Source organism: Quercus robur, chromosome 2, assembly GCF_932294415.1.
Source record: "Quercus robur chromosome 2, dhQueRobu3.1, whole genome shotgun sequence".
NCBI lineage: Eukaryota > Viridiplantae > Streptophyta > Magnoliopsida > Fagales > Fagaceae > Quercus > Quercus robur.
In genome coordinates, this window is record NC_065535.1 from 50,788,268 (window position 1) to 50,807,095 (window position 18,828).

The 18,828-nt window shown below is 38.0% G+C and overlaps 2 protein-coding genes across 3 annotated transcripts; both read left to right on the forward strand.

Moving 5' to 3' along the window:
• The first annotated feature begins 5,319 nt into the window (after positions 1–5,319).
• On the forward strand, positions 5,320–10,545 carry LOC126713908 (putative pentatricopeptide repeat-containing protein At3g23330). Of its 2 annotated transcripts, XM_050413868.1 has the most exons (3): positions 5,320–8,391; positions 8,878–9,002; positions 9,883–10,545. In XM_050413868.1, the coding sequence occupies exon 1, from the start codon at positions 5,528–5,530 to the stop codon at positions 7,898–7,900; it is 2,373 nt and encodes a 790-aa protein (XP_050269825.1). In that variant the 5' UTR covers positions 5,320–5,527; the 3' UTR covers positions 7,901–8,391; positions 8,878–9,002; positions 9,883–10,545. The 2 variants fall into 2 exon arrangements, with proteins under 2 accessions (XP_050269825.1, XP_050269824.1); XM_050413867.1 differs by lacking the exon at positions 9,883–10,545 and having other exon boundaries at positions 8,878–9,220.
• Positions 10,546–15,564: 5,019 nt separating this feature from the next.
• LOC126700112 (uncharacterized) lies at positions 15,565–16,815 on the forward strand. The gene has a single exon (XM_050398131.1). It carries the CDS (start codon positions 15,565–15,567, stop codon positions 16,813–16,815), a length of 1,251 nt encoding a protein of 416 aa, XP_050254088.1.
• The last annotated feature ends 2,013 nt before the right edge of the window (positions 16,816–18,828 follow it).

The following is an 18,828-nucleotide window of genomic DNA, read 5'->3' on the forward strand; positions in this document are numbered from 1 at the left end:
GAATTCAGCCACTAGTTTGACCAGAACTTGCTCCTTTATGGCTATCCGAAGGAGAAATTTGATGTCAAAAGCCCTTAATATGGTCCCCCACTTTGCCACTCTCCTGATGAAATCTAACTTCCAGAGCAAAGCCTGTAAGGAAGTTAGGTGAGGAAGACAACCGTATAGGCTTGGAAGTAATGTGGAAGCTTCTTCATGGCACGTATGATGACTAAGATGACATTCTCCAAAAGGAGAAAGTGGGTTTCCATTTCTTGGAAGGACTTGCTCACATAATAGACAGGTTTTTGTACCCCTTTTTTTGTTTGAACTAGAGCTAAGCTAACCGCATAAGTCATAACTGTTACATAAGCATACAAGATTTCTTCTTTTTTAGGTCTGGATAAGTTAGAGGATTGGCCAAATACTTCTTTAATTCCTCAAAGGCCTTGTCACATTCCTTAGTCCATGCAAAATCCTTCCATTTGTGAAGCAATTGAAAGAATGGCCTACATTGGTCAACTGACTAAGATATAAATCTATTTAAAGCGGCTGTCATTCCAGTCAAGTGTTGTACCTTTTTCGGGTTTTGAGATGGGTGTAGATTATGAATGGCCTTGATTTGATTAGGGTTAACCTCTATTCCTCGGTGGGTGATCATATATCCCAAGAATTTTCTAGATCCCACTTTAAAGGAACATTTAGAGGCATTCAAGTGTAGCTTGTATTTCCTTTGAATTGAGAAGACTTTATCCAAATCTCCCAATTGCTCAGATACTTCTTTGCTCTTCAGCACCATATCATCTATGTAGGCTTCCACATTTTTACCCAACTAGGCTTTGAACATTCTTGTTACCATCCTTTGGTAGGTGGACCCAGGATTTTGTTAAGCCAAATGGTATTACTTAGTAATGGTAGTTATCGATTGGGGTGAGGAAAGCAGTTTTTCCAGGTCGGGCAATGCTAATAGGATCTGAAGATAATCCTGGAAAGCATCTAGAAAGCTCATTCAAGGATGACCAAAGGTCGCATCAATGAGCTAATCGATCCTTGCAACCAAGAAGGGATATTTGGGGCAGGCCTTATTAAGGTCGGTAAAGTTCATAAACACTCTCCACTTGCCTGTTTTCTTCCTAACCACAATAGTATTGGCCAACCATTCAAGGTAAAATACTTCTTTGATAACTCCTGCCCATTTCAGCTTATTAACTTCTTCTTTTTTCTACATCCACGTGTTCCTTAAAGGAACGCTAGGGTTGTTGCTTCCTCGGTATTGCTGCTGGGTTCACATTAAGGTGATGGCATACAAAATTCGAATTGACTCTCGGGACTTCATACATGATCCATGCAAAAACATCCAAGTTATTCCTTAGGAAGGCCAGCAGTTGAACCTTTTTGGCTGACGGTAGTTATGTCCCTACTTGGAAATATTTCTCCTTGTCTGCCCCAAGGATCACTTTTTCCAATTCTTCACATTGTATATTGGCTCTCCCCGTCTCGTTCGGAGCCCTCTTCTCACCTATTGCTAATTGCTATGCAGTGAGGCTTGAGTCCAGATGACTGATTTGCAGTGCTTGATGCCTCATCGCAGCAACCATGCATTGCCTTGTAACTGTTTGGCATCCCAATAACTCCTTAACACACCCTTCAGTTGGGTACTTTACTTTCACATGCAGGTTGGAGGATAAGGTCTCCATTGCATGGAGCCAAGGCCTAGTCAAAATAGCAATGTAAGGAGAATAGGCATCCACTACGATGAAATCCACTTCAACTATCTCATTTCTCATCTGCACTGGCAACCTGATCATCCCCATGAGGGTAACTGTCTTTTTATCAAATCCAACTAAGGAGATATCGTACTTACTGAGATCCTCGAGCTTTAACCCTAGCCCTTTATATAGATTTGGATACATGATCTCAGCTCCATTTCCTTGATTTATCATCACTCTTTTCACGTCAAATCCTCCAATTCGGAGTGTAACCACGAGAGCGTCATCATGGGGTTGGAAAGTGCTTACCTTATCTGCCTCAGAAAATCCTTCGCTCTTACTCCACTTAGACTTTTTGCGCTCTTCTCTAGCTGTTAGTTATGGAGAAATGGCCGTCAACCCAAACGAGGTACCAATCTCCCTTCTTGGAGCAGCAAAAATAACGTTAATGGTCCCCAAAGATAGGGGCAGTGTCAAATCCTTTTAGAGACTAGAGCCTAATTGCTCTCCTCGCCCAGATGGTTGGTGCATAAACTGCTTCAGCTTTCCACCTTTAGCTAACCGATCCAAAAAATCACGCAGTGTCCTACAATCTTCAGTTGTATGACCTTAGTCTTGATGATACTAGCATTATAGGTTTTGATTTGACTTGGTGGGATCCCCCCCATCTTGTCCAGCCACTTGAAATACGGTTTGTTTTTAATCTTCTCCAGCACCCAGTACACGGGCTCCTTGAATATAGAATTCATTGCTTGTGCATTATTTTGGGGTGCTTGATTGAAAAACTCCCTCCTCAGCTTGTTGGGGCTGAAACGATCAGGCCAAGGGTCTCTTTGCTCAAGAATGAAGACCTTCGCTTTTCCTTTACCCTAAGATTGGTCATCTTCCACCCTTTCGTGCTCCTCTACTCTGTTCATTAGTTGGTGCATACCACAAGTAGGCTACATGGTAAGGGATTTTCTTAAGTCTGAATTAATAGGAGCCCCATTCTAAAGGTTCGGACTGCCACATCATCGAAGTCTCGATTAATCTCATTGAAGAGTTCCCAATATTTGTCCAAATATATTTTCAGAGACTCCCCCTCCCTCATTGCCATAGAAAGCAGGGAATCCAAGGGTTTGGGGACCCTACTGTACGTAACAAACCAGGCACCGAAAGCCCTTGTTAATTCTTCATATGACCTTATGGACCCTTCCTTTAACCCATCAAACCATCTCATGGCCATGGGTCTGAGACTGGAAAGGAAAACCTTGCACATAAAGGCCTTGTTTCTAGAGCGAATGGCCATCCTTTGATTAAAATGACTTACATGCTCCACTGGGTCTATCTTTCCATTATAAATGGTAAACGTTGGCTACGTAAAATAGTGGGACAACTTAACATCCTCAATATAGCAAGAGAAAGGGGACTGAGAAATTTGACGTAAGGCGCTCATGGCATCACCCCCCAAGCTTCTTGAGGGAGGTGTTCTATGTCTTCTATGAGGATGCCTCTCTCCCCCCACTGAATGAAAGGGTGTTGCATGGATCACAACTTGCGGACTCCTAGTTCTCCGTTTATAGCCCCTCTTATCTACAAAGTTGGAACTTGGGCTTGGTGAACTGCTCCTAGACTCCCTTATATGCACCCTTTGAAGAAGCCGTTGTCATAGATGACAAACCTCCACTCCGAGATCATGCATCTGCTAATCTCTTGGAATGTGCCTTGAGGACACATAGTGGCTTCAACTTATGTGAAGTAAATGAATAGGTTCAGCCCTTATGCTAGGAGACTGTGCTAGAGCTTGATCCCTTCCACGCTTAAGGTTCACAAACTCATCCCTATGACTGGACCCTACTGACTCTTGTCCTTCACTTTGAACCATAGTTACACTTCTCCTTGAGTTTGCCATTTCTTAATCACTCAAAAATATGAGTAAAGATTTAAGGTAACCTTCCCATAGACAGTGCCAATTGTAAAGGGCGTAACCAATTATGAAGCCCAATTAAGAGAGGAATGGACTCAAAACCAGGCCTGATGCAATTAATTTGTAAAGATGGGTTATCAAGGCCAACCTTTTGAGCCTTAACTACTTCACTTGGTGATTTAAAGAAAGGAAACAGTCTAAGACAACAATTTTAGAAGAGAATAATAGAAAGAAGAACAAGGATTCCTATTCAAGTTCTTCCTTGGGCTAGCCGAGGAACAATGGTTCTTTGGATTACACGCTTCTCGGTTATACAATTCTTAATTCCTCTCCCTTTTACTCTCTATTTCTCCTTTTTTAATCCCTTTTCTAGGAGGATATTTCTTACTATATATATAGCTACTGGGATTGCATCCTAGCCTTCCACTTGAATGGTCGTTGATCCTCCCTTGAATACTTGTCCCATCGTTTCTTTGCTGGTGGTGGTAGAGTAGGACGTAGACTGTGGGGGCACTATTTAGAGGCCATTTTACCATTAATGCGGCAAGCTGAGTTGGTACAGTGCATAAAATGTGGAGGTGATGGGTGCTTTATCTTGAAGCTTTCTCCTCCCATTGCTTGCACGTCTCTACTTCCTTTTTTAGCATTCAGTCATATGACCTTGGTGGTTTGTCTATAGTATGCTCCTCAAGCTCTTCAGGCGGGCCGCCTTCCTCGGTTTCACTATCTAGATTATCCTTATTGTGTTGTGCCTAAGTTGATGAATAGTCAGGTCCAATTGCTCCTCGGTTCGAACCTATAAGCTTCCTCCTCCCACAATTGTATTGTACTAATTAATTGAACTAGACTAGTTCTTCAACTGACGTATCCCTTTAGCTACATTTCTTATATTCTGTCTAACCACATTTTTTCTCGCTTTATTTTATTTTCAATGGCCAAGAATACTCTTATAACATCGCATTCAAAACCTTAAAACGATTACCCATAAATTTACTGTCCCTCTTGATTTCAAGAACCTTCAAAGAGAACCAACTCTAATACGAAAACAAGAAACTAAAAAAAAAAAAGTAATATAGTGAGTAAAATAAATGGAAAAAAAAAAAAAATCTTGATGAAAAATTTAGAAAGAGACATGTAATAGGTGAATAAAGTAGATAATTGGGTTTTTTAAAAAACAATAAAGCTTTGTTTACGTAGTTGCTTAAATATAGCAGAATTGATTGAAATTGATGCAATTAATTGAAATGGGTTGAAAGTTAAGTTAGAGTGGAATAGAGGGTTGGAATTAGTTTGAAAAAAAACTTTGTCTAAAGGAAATCTTTCTTTTTTCACTTGGACGAAAAAGAATAAAGACACAACAATGTCCATTTGGGTAAGAATATGAAACATTTCATTAAGAATCATGTATTTCTAACAAAATCTTCTACGGTTTAAATCACCTGCAAAAAAGAGAGATAAATTCCATTCACATACGCTCAGATTTGAGCTAATACTAGCCAACTCTCGCAAGGAGAGTGAGTGAGGAGTGGAAATGAAAATGAAGGTAAAATCAACGTTTAAAATGAATTCCGAATTTGGAGGAAGTATTTTACGGTAAACTTAAATGTATTTTCAATTTGACCGTAATTTCAGGTGTAAAACATTTTCCAAATTTCATTTACACCTGAAACAAACATAGTCTTAGTCCTTAAGACAATTTAGAAAAATGAATAATTGATTTAACAGTTTTTTGAGACAAAATTGGTTTTAAAGATCAGATTAGTAAGTTTTTAAAAATTTTGAGCTTGATTGGCGTTAGTTAGATTTTACCCCAAAAAAAAAAATTCTGAAACATTTCACCCAGATTAATCGCTAGGCTCTAGTAGTAGCGTTTTCCACATCTCCACCGCCACCACCATAATGCCCGTTGACAAAATACCATCTCCTCGAACCAATGACCTCAACTCAAACCCTTCTCAAAAGCCTCCTCAAAAACCCATCCACCATCAAAACCAAGTCCCAAGCCAAACAACTCCATGCCCAAATCCTCAAAACCAAATCCCCATGTTCCACTCACCTCTCTATTCTCCTCTCCATTTACTCAAACTTTAAGCTTTTGCATCACTCACTTCTTGTCTTCAACGCCCTCCATTCTCCTCCCACTCTTGCTTGGAAATCCATCATCAGATGCTACACTTCCCATGGCCTTTCCCACCAATCTTTGGCTTCGTTTATCCAAATGCGGGCTTCAGGCAAGTATCCTGATTGCCATGTTTTCCCTTCTGTCCTGAAATCATGCACGTTGTTGATGGACTTGAGGTTGGGCGAGTCGGTCCACGCCTGCATTGTAAGGCTTGGTATGGATTTCGATTTGTACACTGGCAATGCGCTTATGAGTATGTATTCTAAGTTTGAAAGCATGTGTGAGAGGGGCTTGCGCCACGTGTTCGATAAAACTCCTGAGAGAAGGGAAATTGGAAAATGTAGGGAATTGAGTTGTAGAATTGTGTCTGAGGAGTTAGAAAGTGAGGCAGGGATGCTATACTTTGATAGGAATGCAAATAGAGAAAAGGGTGTTGGTGAGTCTTTGATAAACAATAATTTTGATAATGGTAATTCAAATGAATTGATAAATAATTTTGAAAAACAGATCATGGGTATTGATCATAGTGTTAACTTGAACCAAATTAAGGATGAGTTGTTTCAAATGAATGATAGTTATAAGAGAATGGGAGGCACAAGGGCTTTTAGAATGGATAGTGTGAGAAAGATTTTTGATTTGATGCCAAACAGGGATCTTGTTTCTTGGAATACTGTGATTGCAGGAAATGCACAAAATGGAATGTATGAAGAAGCTTTAGCAATGATTAGGGAGATGGGGGGTGCCAACTTGAAGCCGGATTCCTTCACTTTGTCAAGTGTCCTTCCTATCTTTGCAGAATATGTGAATGTAAGAAAGGGGAAGGAAATCCATGGGTATGCCATAAGACATGGGTTTGATGCAGATTTGTTCATTGGAAGTAGCTTAATTGACATGTATGCAAAGTGTACTCGTGTGGAAGATTCATGTCAGGTCTTCAATCTCTTACCTCAGCGTGATAGCATTTCATGGAACTCTATAATTGCAGGGTGTGTACAAAACGGTCTGTTTGATGAAGGCTTGCAATTCTTTCAGAAAATGTTGAAGGCTAAAATTAAGCCAAGGCATGTTTCCTTTTCAAGTATTATGCCAGCTTGTGCTCACCTGACATCGCTACATTTGGGGAAGCAGTTACATGGATACATAATTAGGGGGGGATTCGATGATAATGTGTTTATAGCTAGCTCCCTTGTGGACATGTATGCCAAGTGTGGGAACATTAGGATAGCTAGGAGGATTTTTTATAAGATGGAGCAGCATGACATGGTGTCATGGACAGCCATAATCATGGGATATGCCTTGCACGGGCATGCCCATGATGCCATTGCCTTATTTAAGCAGATGGAAATGGAGGGAGTAAAACCCAACGATGTGGCTTTTGTGGCTGTGTTGACTGCCTGCAGCCATGCTGGATTGGTAGATGAAGCTTGGAAATATTTTAATAGTATGACCCAGGATTTTGGAATAGTTCCAGGCTTGGAGCATTATGCGGCTGTTGCAGACCTTCTGGGTCGAGCTGGAAGGTTGGAGGAAGCTTATAAGTTTATCTGTAACATGCATATAAGACCGACAGGAAGTGTCTGGTCAACATTGTTGGCTGCCTGTAGGGTTCACAAGACTGTTGAATTGGCAGAAAAGGTAGCTGGGAAAATATTCAGGGTTGATCCTGAGAACATGGGAGCATACATTTTATTGTCAAATATATATTCTGCTGCCAGGAGATGGAAAGATGTAGCAAATTTGAGAATCTCCATGAGAAAGAAGGGCATGAAAAAGAAACCAGCTTGCAGCTGGATTGAAGTTAGCAACAAGGTTCATGCTTTTGTGGCTGGAGATGAATCCCATCCGTATTATGAAAGAATAAATGAGGCACTGAAAGTTTTACTAGAGCAGATGGAGCGAGAAGGATATGTTCCCGACACAAAAGAGGTGCTCCATGATGTTGACGAGGAGCAGAAGAGATACTTACTGTGTAGCCATAGCGAAAGGCTCGCTATAGGATTTGGCATCATCAGCACTCCTGCGGGAACAACAATTCGAGTAACAAAGAATATTCGTGTCTGTGTGGACTGCCACATAGCGATTAAGTTTATATCAAAGATAGTTGGCAGAGAGATCATTGTGAGGGATAATAGCCGATTTCACAATTTCAAGGATGGAAGGTGTTCTTGCGGTGATTACTGGTGACATGGCATAAAGATCATGTCTATCGGATTAGACCTGAAACCATTAGAAATGGGCCGAGCTGCAAGATGACTTGGTTGATTAAAAACACAGTTTTAAGCATGTCAAAGAGATTGGTAGCCACCACTAACCAACCGATAAAAAAGGAATTCCTTATGGCACTGCTAGTCTGCTACCAAGCAAGCATAGGAAAATACTAAATACAACGAAACTGCATTGTTGCAAAGCCTTCATCAGCCAAGTTGTTGTCATCTACTTCCAACACTTCAGGAAATGACATTGTTCCTTTTAAGAACTGCATCACATGTTTGGTTCAGAGAACTATCTACTGATTACCAGAAATTTCTTTCAGGAAAAAAGACATCACTCCGTTGTAGAACTGCATCACATGTTCTGTTTGGAGAACAATCTATTCATTACCTGAAAGAATTCCCACAGCAAAGTTCATTCATTCAGATAGCAATGTGTATCCTATCACTCACTTCTTTAACAAGGTTATCATCTTTACATGAAAATTTTTAATTGGCAGAACTGACTATCTAATGTTTGATTAAATTGCTTGGTGCATGTGACTAGGTGAGGTTGCAGAAATATGCTTTGTACTGCTTGCTGTTTCTTCTGCATTCACTAGTTCAGAAGATTAACTTTCAATCCCCATTTCTAGAATAAAAGTCTTTTTAAACAATTTGGTTATTTTTGTTTATTACTAAGCCTAGTATTGGCACAAGCCCCAAAAAAATTCTTGATTTTCATAAAACACCTGATCGGATTGGAAATCTAATAATGGTGAAAATTCAGGCTTATAACCAATAATTCCTCAAAATATTTCCATTTTTCGAAGGAAAAAAAAAAATTCAATTGAAATCATTTTTCATTCTAAACGTGGTTTCTCCATGCTACTGGATTTCTACTGGTTGCATTTCTGGAAGATTTTTCTGCTCTTAGATTTATCTTGTATGCTGATAAGATCAATATTGCAGGTTGAGTTATTTTGCAACAACTCCATAAAGACTTCAATATTTTGCTTCACCAGAAGGAAGAGATGATCTATAGCAATACAATCAGAAGGAGTGAAGAACTGTTCTTGAGGTGATTTCAAATAAATGTATTGCACTGTTCCCTCCTTTGTTTGTTTTTGTGTTGTTATTATTTGTTCATAAATCTGCTGAACACTGCATGAGATAATCATGTGTCAAATTTTTTATGTTTCATTTCTAAGCCTTGATTTTTATGCAATTCAAGAAATTTGTCTGATATAATTGAGGGCTTTTGGGAAGATCAAAGAATATTATATATAAGCAGTCACATGTAGATGAGACGCAATTGGTGCTTTCTCATGTGTAACATATTGCTGTCTTATTATGTTTCCTGTAGTAAGACGAAAAATGTCATTTTTATTTATTTATTAATTTTCTATTTATCCTTTTATATGGACTTTTGAGGGAAACCTTTTTAGACATCAAATAGCTTATTAAAATTATGAATTATCTGAACAATCCAAGCAATTTTGTTTCCTGTAAATAAAGGAAAAATGTCATTTTTTTATTATTAATTTTCTGTTTATCCTTTTATATGGGCTTTTGAGGAAACCTTTATAGACATTGAATAGCTTATTAAAATCATGAATAATCTTAACAATCCAACCAATCTTCATAATCTATTCTTTGTTTCTCTTAGATGCTCCAGGTGAGATTAGGTTCTCTCTTTAATGAATTATTATTATTATATGTAATCTAGGTATTATCGGACTTCCTGTCTGTCCAGTTGCCATATGAATGGCTGGTGCAACCTCATATGATCATATTACCTGTATATATTCTTAAATTCTAGCAAGAACATGCATTTTTATTCCAGCATGGTTTCAGAAAGGAACCCTTCCACCCCTCCGCCACCATCCATTTTTATTCCAGCATGGTTTCAGAAAGGAACCCTTCCACCCCTCCGCCACCATCACTTCCCCTTATTCTTATTGGACCTGGAACCAGTTTTGCAGTCACCCTTTCATGGATTTGTGGAGGATAGAATGATACAAAGTGAATCCAGTGCAACTGCTCCAGTTTTATTCTGCTTTGGTTGCCGAAGTGAGGATATTGACTTCCTATACAAAGTTTTTTGATTTTTGCATTCCCAAAATGGTGGGATACTTTCTGAAGCCAAGGGTGGAGGTTTATTGTTGCATTCTCAACAGATCTGCTACAGAAGGTGTAGGGGTCGAGTCAACCTCAGTTGGAATAGATGAATGTCACAATTAATTTTTATGTGGGAATGAAGGGATAGCTCACAATGGGAAATCCAAGGAGACCAGACCCAGAAACAAGAGAGGTGATATTGGGCCAAAAAATACTCACATATAAGATTACCTAAGTTGGTTTCTTCCTTAAACACAGACGTGCAACAGTGGAGAACTGGGAGATTTCTCTCTGATACCCAATTTCTCTCTCTTTGTGTATCCTTCCCAATTTTTCTGAACCCCTTCCACTATGGGGTTTTCCCCTATTTATAGCGATGTAAGCAATGGGCATGCTATGATAGGGGCTCTGCTCTGTTAGACATCATATTCCCTTTTTAGAATCATAGTGGGAGTATGTGTCTACCCATTGTTCATACTGGTCACTTCATCAATTAGTGCGTGGGCCCCTATTTTCTTCTTTTGACATCGCCACTACAGTTATTCCTCGTAATTAGTGTCATATCTTGAGGAATGTGCTTAGCCTTGGAGAATCCCCAGGCATTATGGTTCCTTGGCCATATACCTCAGGCAAGTTCTCCTCGGCAAGCCAATTTCAGATGAAATTCTCCTCGGTGAGTGGCGTTGGGGGCAATGGGAAATTTATTACCGTCCCACAACACACACACACACACACACACACACACGTGTGATGTACTTTTTGGTTTTTACATTTTATAACTCTTGCACCTTGGATTTTGTAACCATTTTTCAGATACACATACACGGTTCTTTTATTGATATTGTGTATCTTTTCCACATGTCTTGTTCTTAATGCTTATTGATATGTGCATGTGTTTGGTTTTATTGAGCAGTTATTTGAACTTCTTATATTCCACATGGTACTTTTAATACTTCTTGTTTAAGTGCATTTCAAGAAAGACAAGTTAAAGCCAATCAAGACTAAGAGCTCTGTTCTTACAAATGTCTTCTAGAGTTCTAGTTTAGATTAAGCCTATTTTTCTTGTGATTTGATTAGAATGTATTTAGGTCATTCATGTATTGTTTTATGGTTTTGTTATGGATTGCCAAATGGGGAGATTATTAGGGTCAAACATTGCATGTGTTGGAAAATCCATGTCAAAATGCATTTTTGATGTAATTGAGTTGTTAGTTTTTAGTGTCCAAGATTGTGTTGAAGAACTACATTAAAGACACAAGAAAATAGCTCAATAATCTTCTAAAAAATGTGGAAGAGTCACTGTCTCTATACAAGGCTTGACTCCACTTGATAGATCGAGGTTCATTAAATCTCAATGCCAAGCTCGACTCTATTTGACCAATTAAGCCATAGGTTTTCTAAATTTTTGTTATTGTGGCACATGATGACTTGGCTAACTTGGGATTCATGCACTAGGGCTCAAAAGGTTTAAATACTTGTATGGGGAATGCCCTGGGGTCATTGGGCCTCGAACTCTAGCCTCGTAACGTTGTATGGGATAGGGACCCAGGCCTGTTGGGCCTTAGGCCCTGACCTTGGGATGTAACACCTGGCCCTCTCCCTGTCGGACTCATGACCTTGACCCAAGCACCCCTTAAGACCTGGTATGAGCCCAATAAACATAACAGGACCATGTTACTTGAAGCGTCAAAAGCAGATCACACCTAATCAATCTTAACTTGGTCGGGTGTGTGATTGCTTGGCAAAACAATGTCTCGGCTTCCCGGTGTTGCCTTAGGTGATATCGCTACCAAGCAGGCTCTTGAAGGTGGGAATCAGTTCCAATGCCACTACCACCTCACCAACCTAAAGACGATGGAATTGGGCCCCCATTCGCACTAGTAAAGGGGAGTAATCATGACACCTCCACTTACCTTGGCCTATAAATAGGAGAAGCTGGTGAGGAAGAGGGGGTTGGCAATTCTGGAGAGAAGAGTGAGAGAAAAAGAGCAACTGCTCTAAGAGAGAAAGAGAGCGTCTTTGTGAGGGAAAGAGAAGGGTTTGAGGAAACAAGTGTGTATTTGGGTTGCCGAGTATAGGATCACCCATAATAGGAAATCCAAAGCCCACAATATAAATAGATTGTAAGCCCAATTAGAAGTTGAGCCCAACAGCCATAGATTGGGTACGCATAATACCAATTTTAATCGTCATCATAGAGAAGAACATTGTAAACTAAGAGAAGTTGTTGCAACCATGTGTGTCTAGGGTTTTGTACCGAGTTGCATTGTTAGTTCATTTGAGATAAAGTGTTCTTGTGAAGACATTTGCACCAATTAGAGGACGTGGTTGTGAAGTCAAACATAGATTGGATATTCGTGCACCGAAGAGATTGACATGAAAGAATGATCAAATCAGGCTCGAGGTGCATTTGGATAGTGTTAGTAAGTTCTACCATACGTAGCTACTTTGGGATTGGGTCTATATAGTATATTCCTTGTAATTATAACTTCAATCTTTCATAGTGGATTCTTGAAGTTGGTGGTAAGCTTCAAACCACCCATTAGGGTTTTTTTGTCAAGGTTTACCCCATCATGACCATACTGCTTGTGTTCTAAATCTACTTTCCGTTGCACTTAATATTGGCAATTTGGTTGTGGTCGTCATATAATTAATTGGACCATTGCATAGTTTGACCAAGGAAGCATGGGTGCGCCAATTTGGCCAGCGCACCTGAGTTAGATTCGCGTGGATGCATCATGCGAATGTGGACGCGGCTGCATGCGTGTCCATGGACGATTTTTTTTTTCAACACGGCCCGATTCGGTTTGATATGGTCCGATTCAATTTAAAATGGTTTGATATGGGCCAATTCGGTCCAATATGGGCCGAAATACTTGTTTAAAAATAAATTTTTAAAAAAAAAACATAAAAGATTAGATCAAAACAGATCATTTTGTCGACAGACTTTGAAGAAAACAACTCTAAAATCATCTCAATTCTCACTTTATTATCTAGTGTTACTCTTAAATTGATATTTGTTTACCATTATATGAAAAAAAAAATGCTTAACAATATATAGAAAAAATAAATAAAAATATATTTAATAATTAATTAATAAATATATCCCGTCACATCTGTGCCCGAACCTAAATCTGCACCGTGCTTCCTAGAGTTTGACTAACTAATCAACTTTGATAGTCAATTAATTTAGTAAGGTCAATTTCAACCCAACTGTCAAGAGAGCTTAGCCCCTGTTTGAATCTCATGGAGGATTGCTAGGCTCAACTCACCACATGGGGTCATTGATTTTGGATCTCAGCTTTGTTATGCCAAGCCATCATGGTTAGACTCATCTTTTTAAATAAATCATTGATCGAGGCAGCTATATTTTTGCCCACTTTCATGAGTGACTTGCAGAAGAGTTCCCTGGTCCTCAACCACAAATGCTTTCTTCTACAATGTTCCAAATCTGTGGGGATGAGCAAAGCGGCCAAATATTTTTGGCTTTCCCCAGTTGATGCCTTGGTGGGGCTACACGAACGCTTTTCAACCCTTTTTTTTTTTTTTTTTTTTTTTTTTTTTTTGTTTTGATAAGAAGCATGAAATATTCATTCAACTTGGAAAGAGATACAACAGAGAAAGCATACAAACACTGGGAGAAAATCACAAACAATTACACACCACTCTCATCAATGAACCCGAGAGCCCAGCAATATTTCTGAGTTTGCATATTAACATTTTTGGGGTCTCTTTTCTTGGGCTCTAGTGGTGGGCTCATTAAAAGGAGAGATATTACTTGTGGTTTTCGGGCTGGGAAGTCTTTGGGCCAAAGAAGAAAACATTTGAAAGCCCAAAATCAATTTTTGGCCTCAGAGGACCATTGGGAAACACATGAGTGCTCAACAGAGGAGGGTGCTAGGCTCAAGGAGCAAACCACTGCCAGCGCAGTTGAACAGCTGCCTTTCTCCGTACCCAGGCTCACCGGACTAACAGCCACCGGAATCTGAAAACCAGTATCTTCCTCTCTTCTTTCTTCCTCCGACCCGCCTCGGCAAGCTGCAATGTTTCTCAAAAACCCCCTTCCTCCAATCGGACAAATCTCGAGACCCAGACCGAAGAAACCCACCAAAACCCAAAACACCACAAGTAAAGCAAAAGGAAGGAAGCCACTCCATTTTAAGACTAGATCTGAAATAAAACTGGAAGATCTTTATTCCTCTATCTACATACCTTAGATCCAAACCCATCTTCCAGGCAGATCAGTGGACTTGAAAGCTCGCACACGCTCCTCTAGGATGTCCGATCTCATGGCTGAAGTGGAGCTTTCATCATCCTCAAACGTGGTGAGATGAAAATGCAGAAATTCTCCAATGGTAGCTTGATCCATGTTGCTGAGGGGACCTTGAAGGCTACAGAGACTTAGAAAATACCCGAATAGGGAGAGGGAGAGAGGGCTTGTACCAAGGCAAGAGAAACAAAAACTCCTACTGAGGGAGAGAGAAAAAAACTTTCTCTCTCCCTTAGCAGGAGAGAGAAAGAGAACCTTTCTCCACTAAACGCTTTTCAACCTTAGTAGCAACTAGCAACAAGAAAGGAATCAAAAACTTTAATAATTTCTTCTTTTTCTTATTTTTTTATTATAAAGAATGATACTTTCACTTTTATATTTCTTTTCTTTTCTTTTCGAATAGACCATTAACCAAGGCAACCGATGCATACTTTTATAAGCTCTTTTTCAACATGCAAGGAAGTAATTTGTTTTAACCATTTGTTTGTTTGTTTGTTTTTTAATGAGTAGTTATTTTACTTTTACCATTTCTTTTGAATAAATCATTGAGCAATGCAAATTATTCATACTTCACCCTTGTCCAAAAAACTCTAATCCAAGAAAGATAGGCTTGCACCTAGAAAACTCAGAGGTTGAACGAAGATGGTGCTAACAGGTATGTTTATAATGTAAACAAAAAAATAGATATGATATAAATATAATTATATATAAATAAGCAAAAATAAATGCTGATGATTCAATGGTATTGTCTAGGAGAACCAGTATTCAAATCTTCCCTACCCCCATGGCCGTAGATATTGAATTATGAAAAAAAAAATGCAAATTATATTTAGACTAAAAAAGATAAGACAATTAGTTCAGCAAGCTCGAACAAATGATCAGAAAATTAGACTGTAGGCACTAACATTTAAAATTACCTAGGTATTAATTACAAATTGATGGAAGAAACTGAATAGATAGAAACAATACAAAGTATATTAGGTACCTTTTAGGGAGTGATTTGTCTGCCATAATATATTGATTTAAAATTTTAAACCCCCGATAATTTAATTATTTAAAGTAGCATATATATATATATACTCACTCGTATTAGAAAAACTTATTCGGTATTTTTTTTTGGGTATCTTTTCCATTTCCATATTTGATAACTTTGGTGAAGAGGCATATGCTAACTAAATTCTAGTTAATGAATTGTTCTTGCCAACATATAGTTATTTATTTTCTTTTAAATTTTGGTTTAAGTTTTTAGCAGTTGGGTTTTCTTGGAGATGCGAAGGCTTATTCAAGTGTTTCCAGACCTTGTGCAGAAATTATGGAATTATTGGGAGCTACGAGTGTTGGTTCTTGTGAGTCTCACCTTGCAACTGTCTCTTCTTCTCTTGGGCAGTCGGAGAAGATATAGTGTTAAAACTTGGATAAGGATCATTATCTGGTTTTCATATCTAGGTGCCGATTCAGTGGCAACTATTGCGCTAGGTGTCATTTCCAATAATCAAAGAAATTCTTGTGATGGCAATGATTGCCAATTACAAAATGAGCTCACAACATTCTGGGCACCATTTCTATTGTTGCATCTTGGCGGACAAGACACAGTTACAGCTTACGCAGTACAAGACAATGAATTATGGTTAAGGCACTTCCTTGGACTAATTGTTCAATTAGGAGTGGCACTCTACACCTTTCACTTGTCTTGGAAGGGGAATTGGTTGTCATTTCTTACTATTCCAATGCTTCTTGCTGGGTTTATTAAATATGCTGAAAGGATATGGGTGATGCAATTAGCAAATAACGCTCCTTTGCCTGAACGTAAGCTCTATGATCCAAGCCCAGGGCAACGTAGATTTCTTGAGGAATTAGCAGATGTATACCTCTCAAATCGTGAGAATTATCTAAAGCGTTATGGAGAGAATATAGTTGGTCTTGATGTGGACGATATTAGACCCATACGAACAGAAGCAGTTCGGCTGTTTGAAGTTTTTAGACGTCTCTTTCTAAATCAGAGGGTCCCCTTTCTTCATCGGTTTTTGGTTGATGGTGTCTCAGCTTCTCTTGATTCTCAAAACACTTGGAAGGTGATTGAGGTTGAACTCGGATATGCCTATGATGTTTTCTACACCAAGGCTCCTTTGTTTTTTACAGCTTGGGGTTTCATCTTCCGTTTCTTCTCTTTTACTTCCATCCTTTTTGTGTCTGTGCTTTTCCTTTTAAAAGAAAGGCACAAGCACTTGTCACAGACGGATTTGATTATTACTTACGTATTGATGGTTGGAGCTATTCTTATAGAGCTATATGCTGTCATTTTACTGAATGCCTCTGATTGGCCTTTGCCACATCTTAAAGGGTTAAGGAAGCTTCTTGAGAAACTCTTTGCTCCGATAATAAACCGTTATGATAAACTGATGACTAACAAAAAAAGGTGGTCTAATTCAATGGCTCAACTAAATCTACTTTTAGCTTTTGCCTCAAAGATTATAAGTCTAAGGTTGACCATGGAAACCCAAAACATTTTGCTAGGTTGAGAGAGTGGGTCTTCAATCACATTCTGCAAAACTAAATGGAGAACTACAGATGCTCTTTTATAGGACCCATAAGCAAATCTCTGTAGACTTGAAAGATTTGGTGTACAACACTTACAGGGAAAAATTAAGTTCCAATAGAGAGGGGTTTTCCGAAGATTATGACCAATACATAACATATAATGGATCTATAAATGTGGAAATTTACCAAAGAATTATCATCTGGCACATTGCCACAGATCTTTGCTTTTACACAGACACTAGTGCAAACGAATCTATAAATAATTTTCGTCGAGAAGTGAGCAAGGATATATCAGATTATATGATGTATATTCTTGTGATGTGTCCTTTCGTTTTATCAACAGGAAATGCGAAACTCAGTTTTGAAAACACTTGTGAATGGGTTAAGAATTTTTTTCAAGAGAAAAAGCTCACCAAACTGCCTAAACTCGACGCTTGTGCAATGTTGATCTCAGAATATGAAACTTCAAGCGATAAGGTAGACAATTATTTGTTGACAGAAGATCTGTTATCTTTAGCAGTTTTACTTGCAAACAAACTAAATCCAACGGATGGAAAGTGGGAGATCTTGAGTAAGTTTTGGGTCGAGAATCTGGCTTATGTTGCAACTCTTTGTCAAGGAAATAATCATGCTCAGCAACTGAGAAAAGGTGGGGAGTTTTTTACCCACGTCTGGCTTTTGATAGAGCAATTGAACCTCAAAGAAAGTTTTCAAAAGTCACGAACAAGACCATAAGAGGAACAATACATGGATAGGGATACGGGACTCGAGATTTATTTGTGTTGAAGAAGTTATCATCAATATGTAACTACAAATTTGAATTTCTACTGATTAAAAATTTGTAAAAAATGGAAAATTATCCATCAATATCTATTCTATATCATATTATCATATTATCTATATATTACTAAAAGTTGAAACCTAGCGTTTAATGTTGCTGCTCTCACATTGCGCCACATCAGCTGCCACGTCATTCTTTTTTTCATTTTTCTTTTTTAAAATATAATTTGTCCTACAATTTTAAAATGGTTTTTACAATTTTCAACCCTATAAATGCAGCCCACTACTTATTTATTTACTTCCACTATCACCATATAATAAATCCAGCCAACTACTTATTTATTTACTTCCACTATCACCTTATAATAAATTTGTATAATTAATCCAGCTCACCTCTTATTTATTTAGTTCCACTATCAAGCCCAACCTAAAACCTTTTTAGTTCAGCTTTAGAGTTTTGTGTGAGCCTTTTCAACTTAAAAGAAAAACAAAATAAAATAAAATAAAATAAAACCAAAAAAAAAACAAAACAAAACCTTGAAAGGCTTCAATGTTTTGTTTTGTTTTTGTTTTTTTTTTCTTATAATTGTTTTTAACATTTATTTTTTTAATATTTACACTTTTCCAACCTTTCTCTCTCCCTTACCATTTCATCTCCCCACTACTTTTTCAATCTTTCTCCCTCTTTTACCTTTTTATCTCCCCACTACCCTTTACATTAATATCATTCTTCCTCTTTCCTTTCATTTTCATTTATTTTTGTCTTTTCTTATTCACATCCTCTTACTATAAATTTGTCACTATCTCTTCTATTTGATGTATAGTTTTCCCTCACAAAAAAAAAGGTTCCCTCTCTCTCTCTCTCTCTCTCTCTCTAAATTTTTTGGTGGATTTTTTTTATTTTTCTTGCATCTCTACTTTAGGTTGATAAATTTTATATTCTTTAAAACTCTATTTTGGGTTAATGTGATTTTGTTTTGTTTTTTAAATTGTTGTTGTTGTTGTTTTTTTTTTTTTTTTTTTTTAAATGTTATCCTATTGCGTTCTAAAGAATTAAATATAGCATATAAAAATATAATATTATTCTATTAAATAGCATGATTTGGATAATTTGGTATTTATTTTGTTACATAACATGATTTTTTATAGTGCTCAATTTAGATGTTAAACTATGAGACTTTACTAATTTTTATTTATTTTCTAATCCTTTGTGG

What these genes read in the sequence shown, in the direction of transcription:
- LOC126713908 (XM_050413868.1), top strand. Translation starts at nt 5,528, where the DNA reads ATGACCTCAACTCAAACCCTTCTCAAAAGCCTCCTCAAAAACCCATCC.
- LOC126700112 (XM_050398131.1), top strand. Translation starts at nt 15,565, where the DNA reads ATGCGAAGGCTTATTCAAGTGTTTCCAGACCTTGTGCAGAAATTATGG.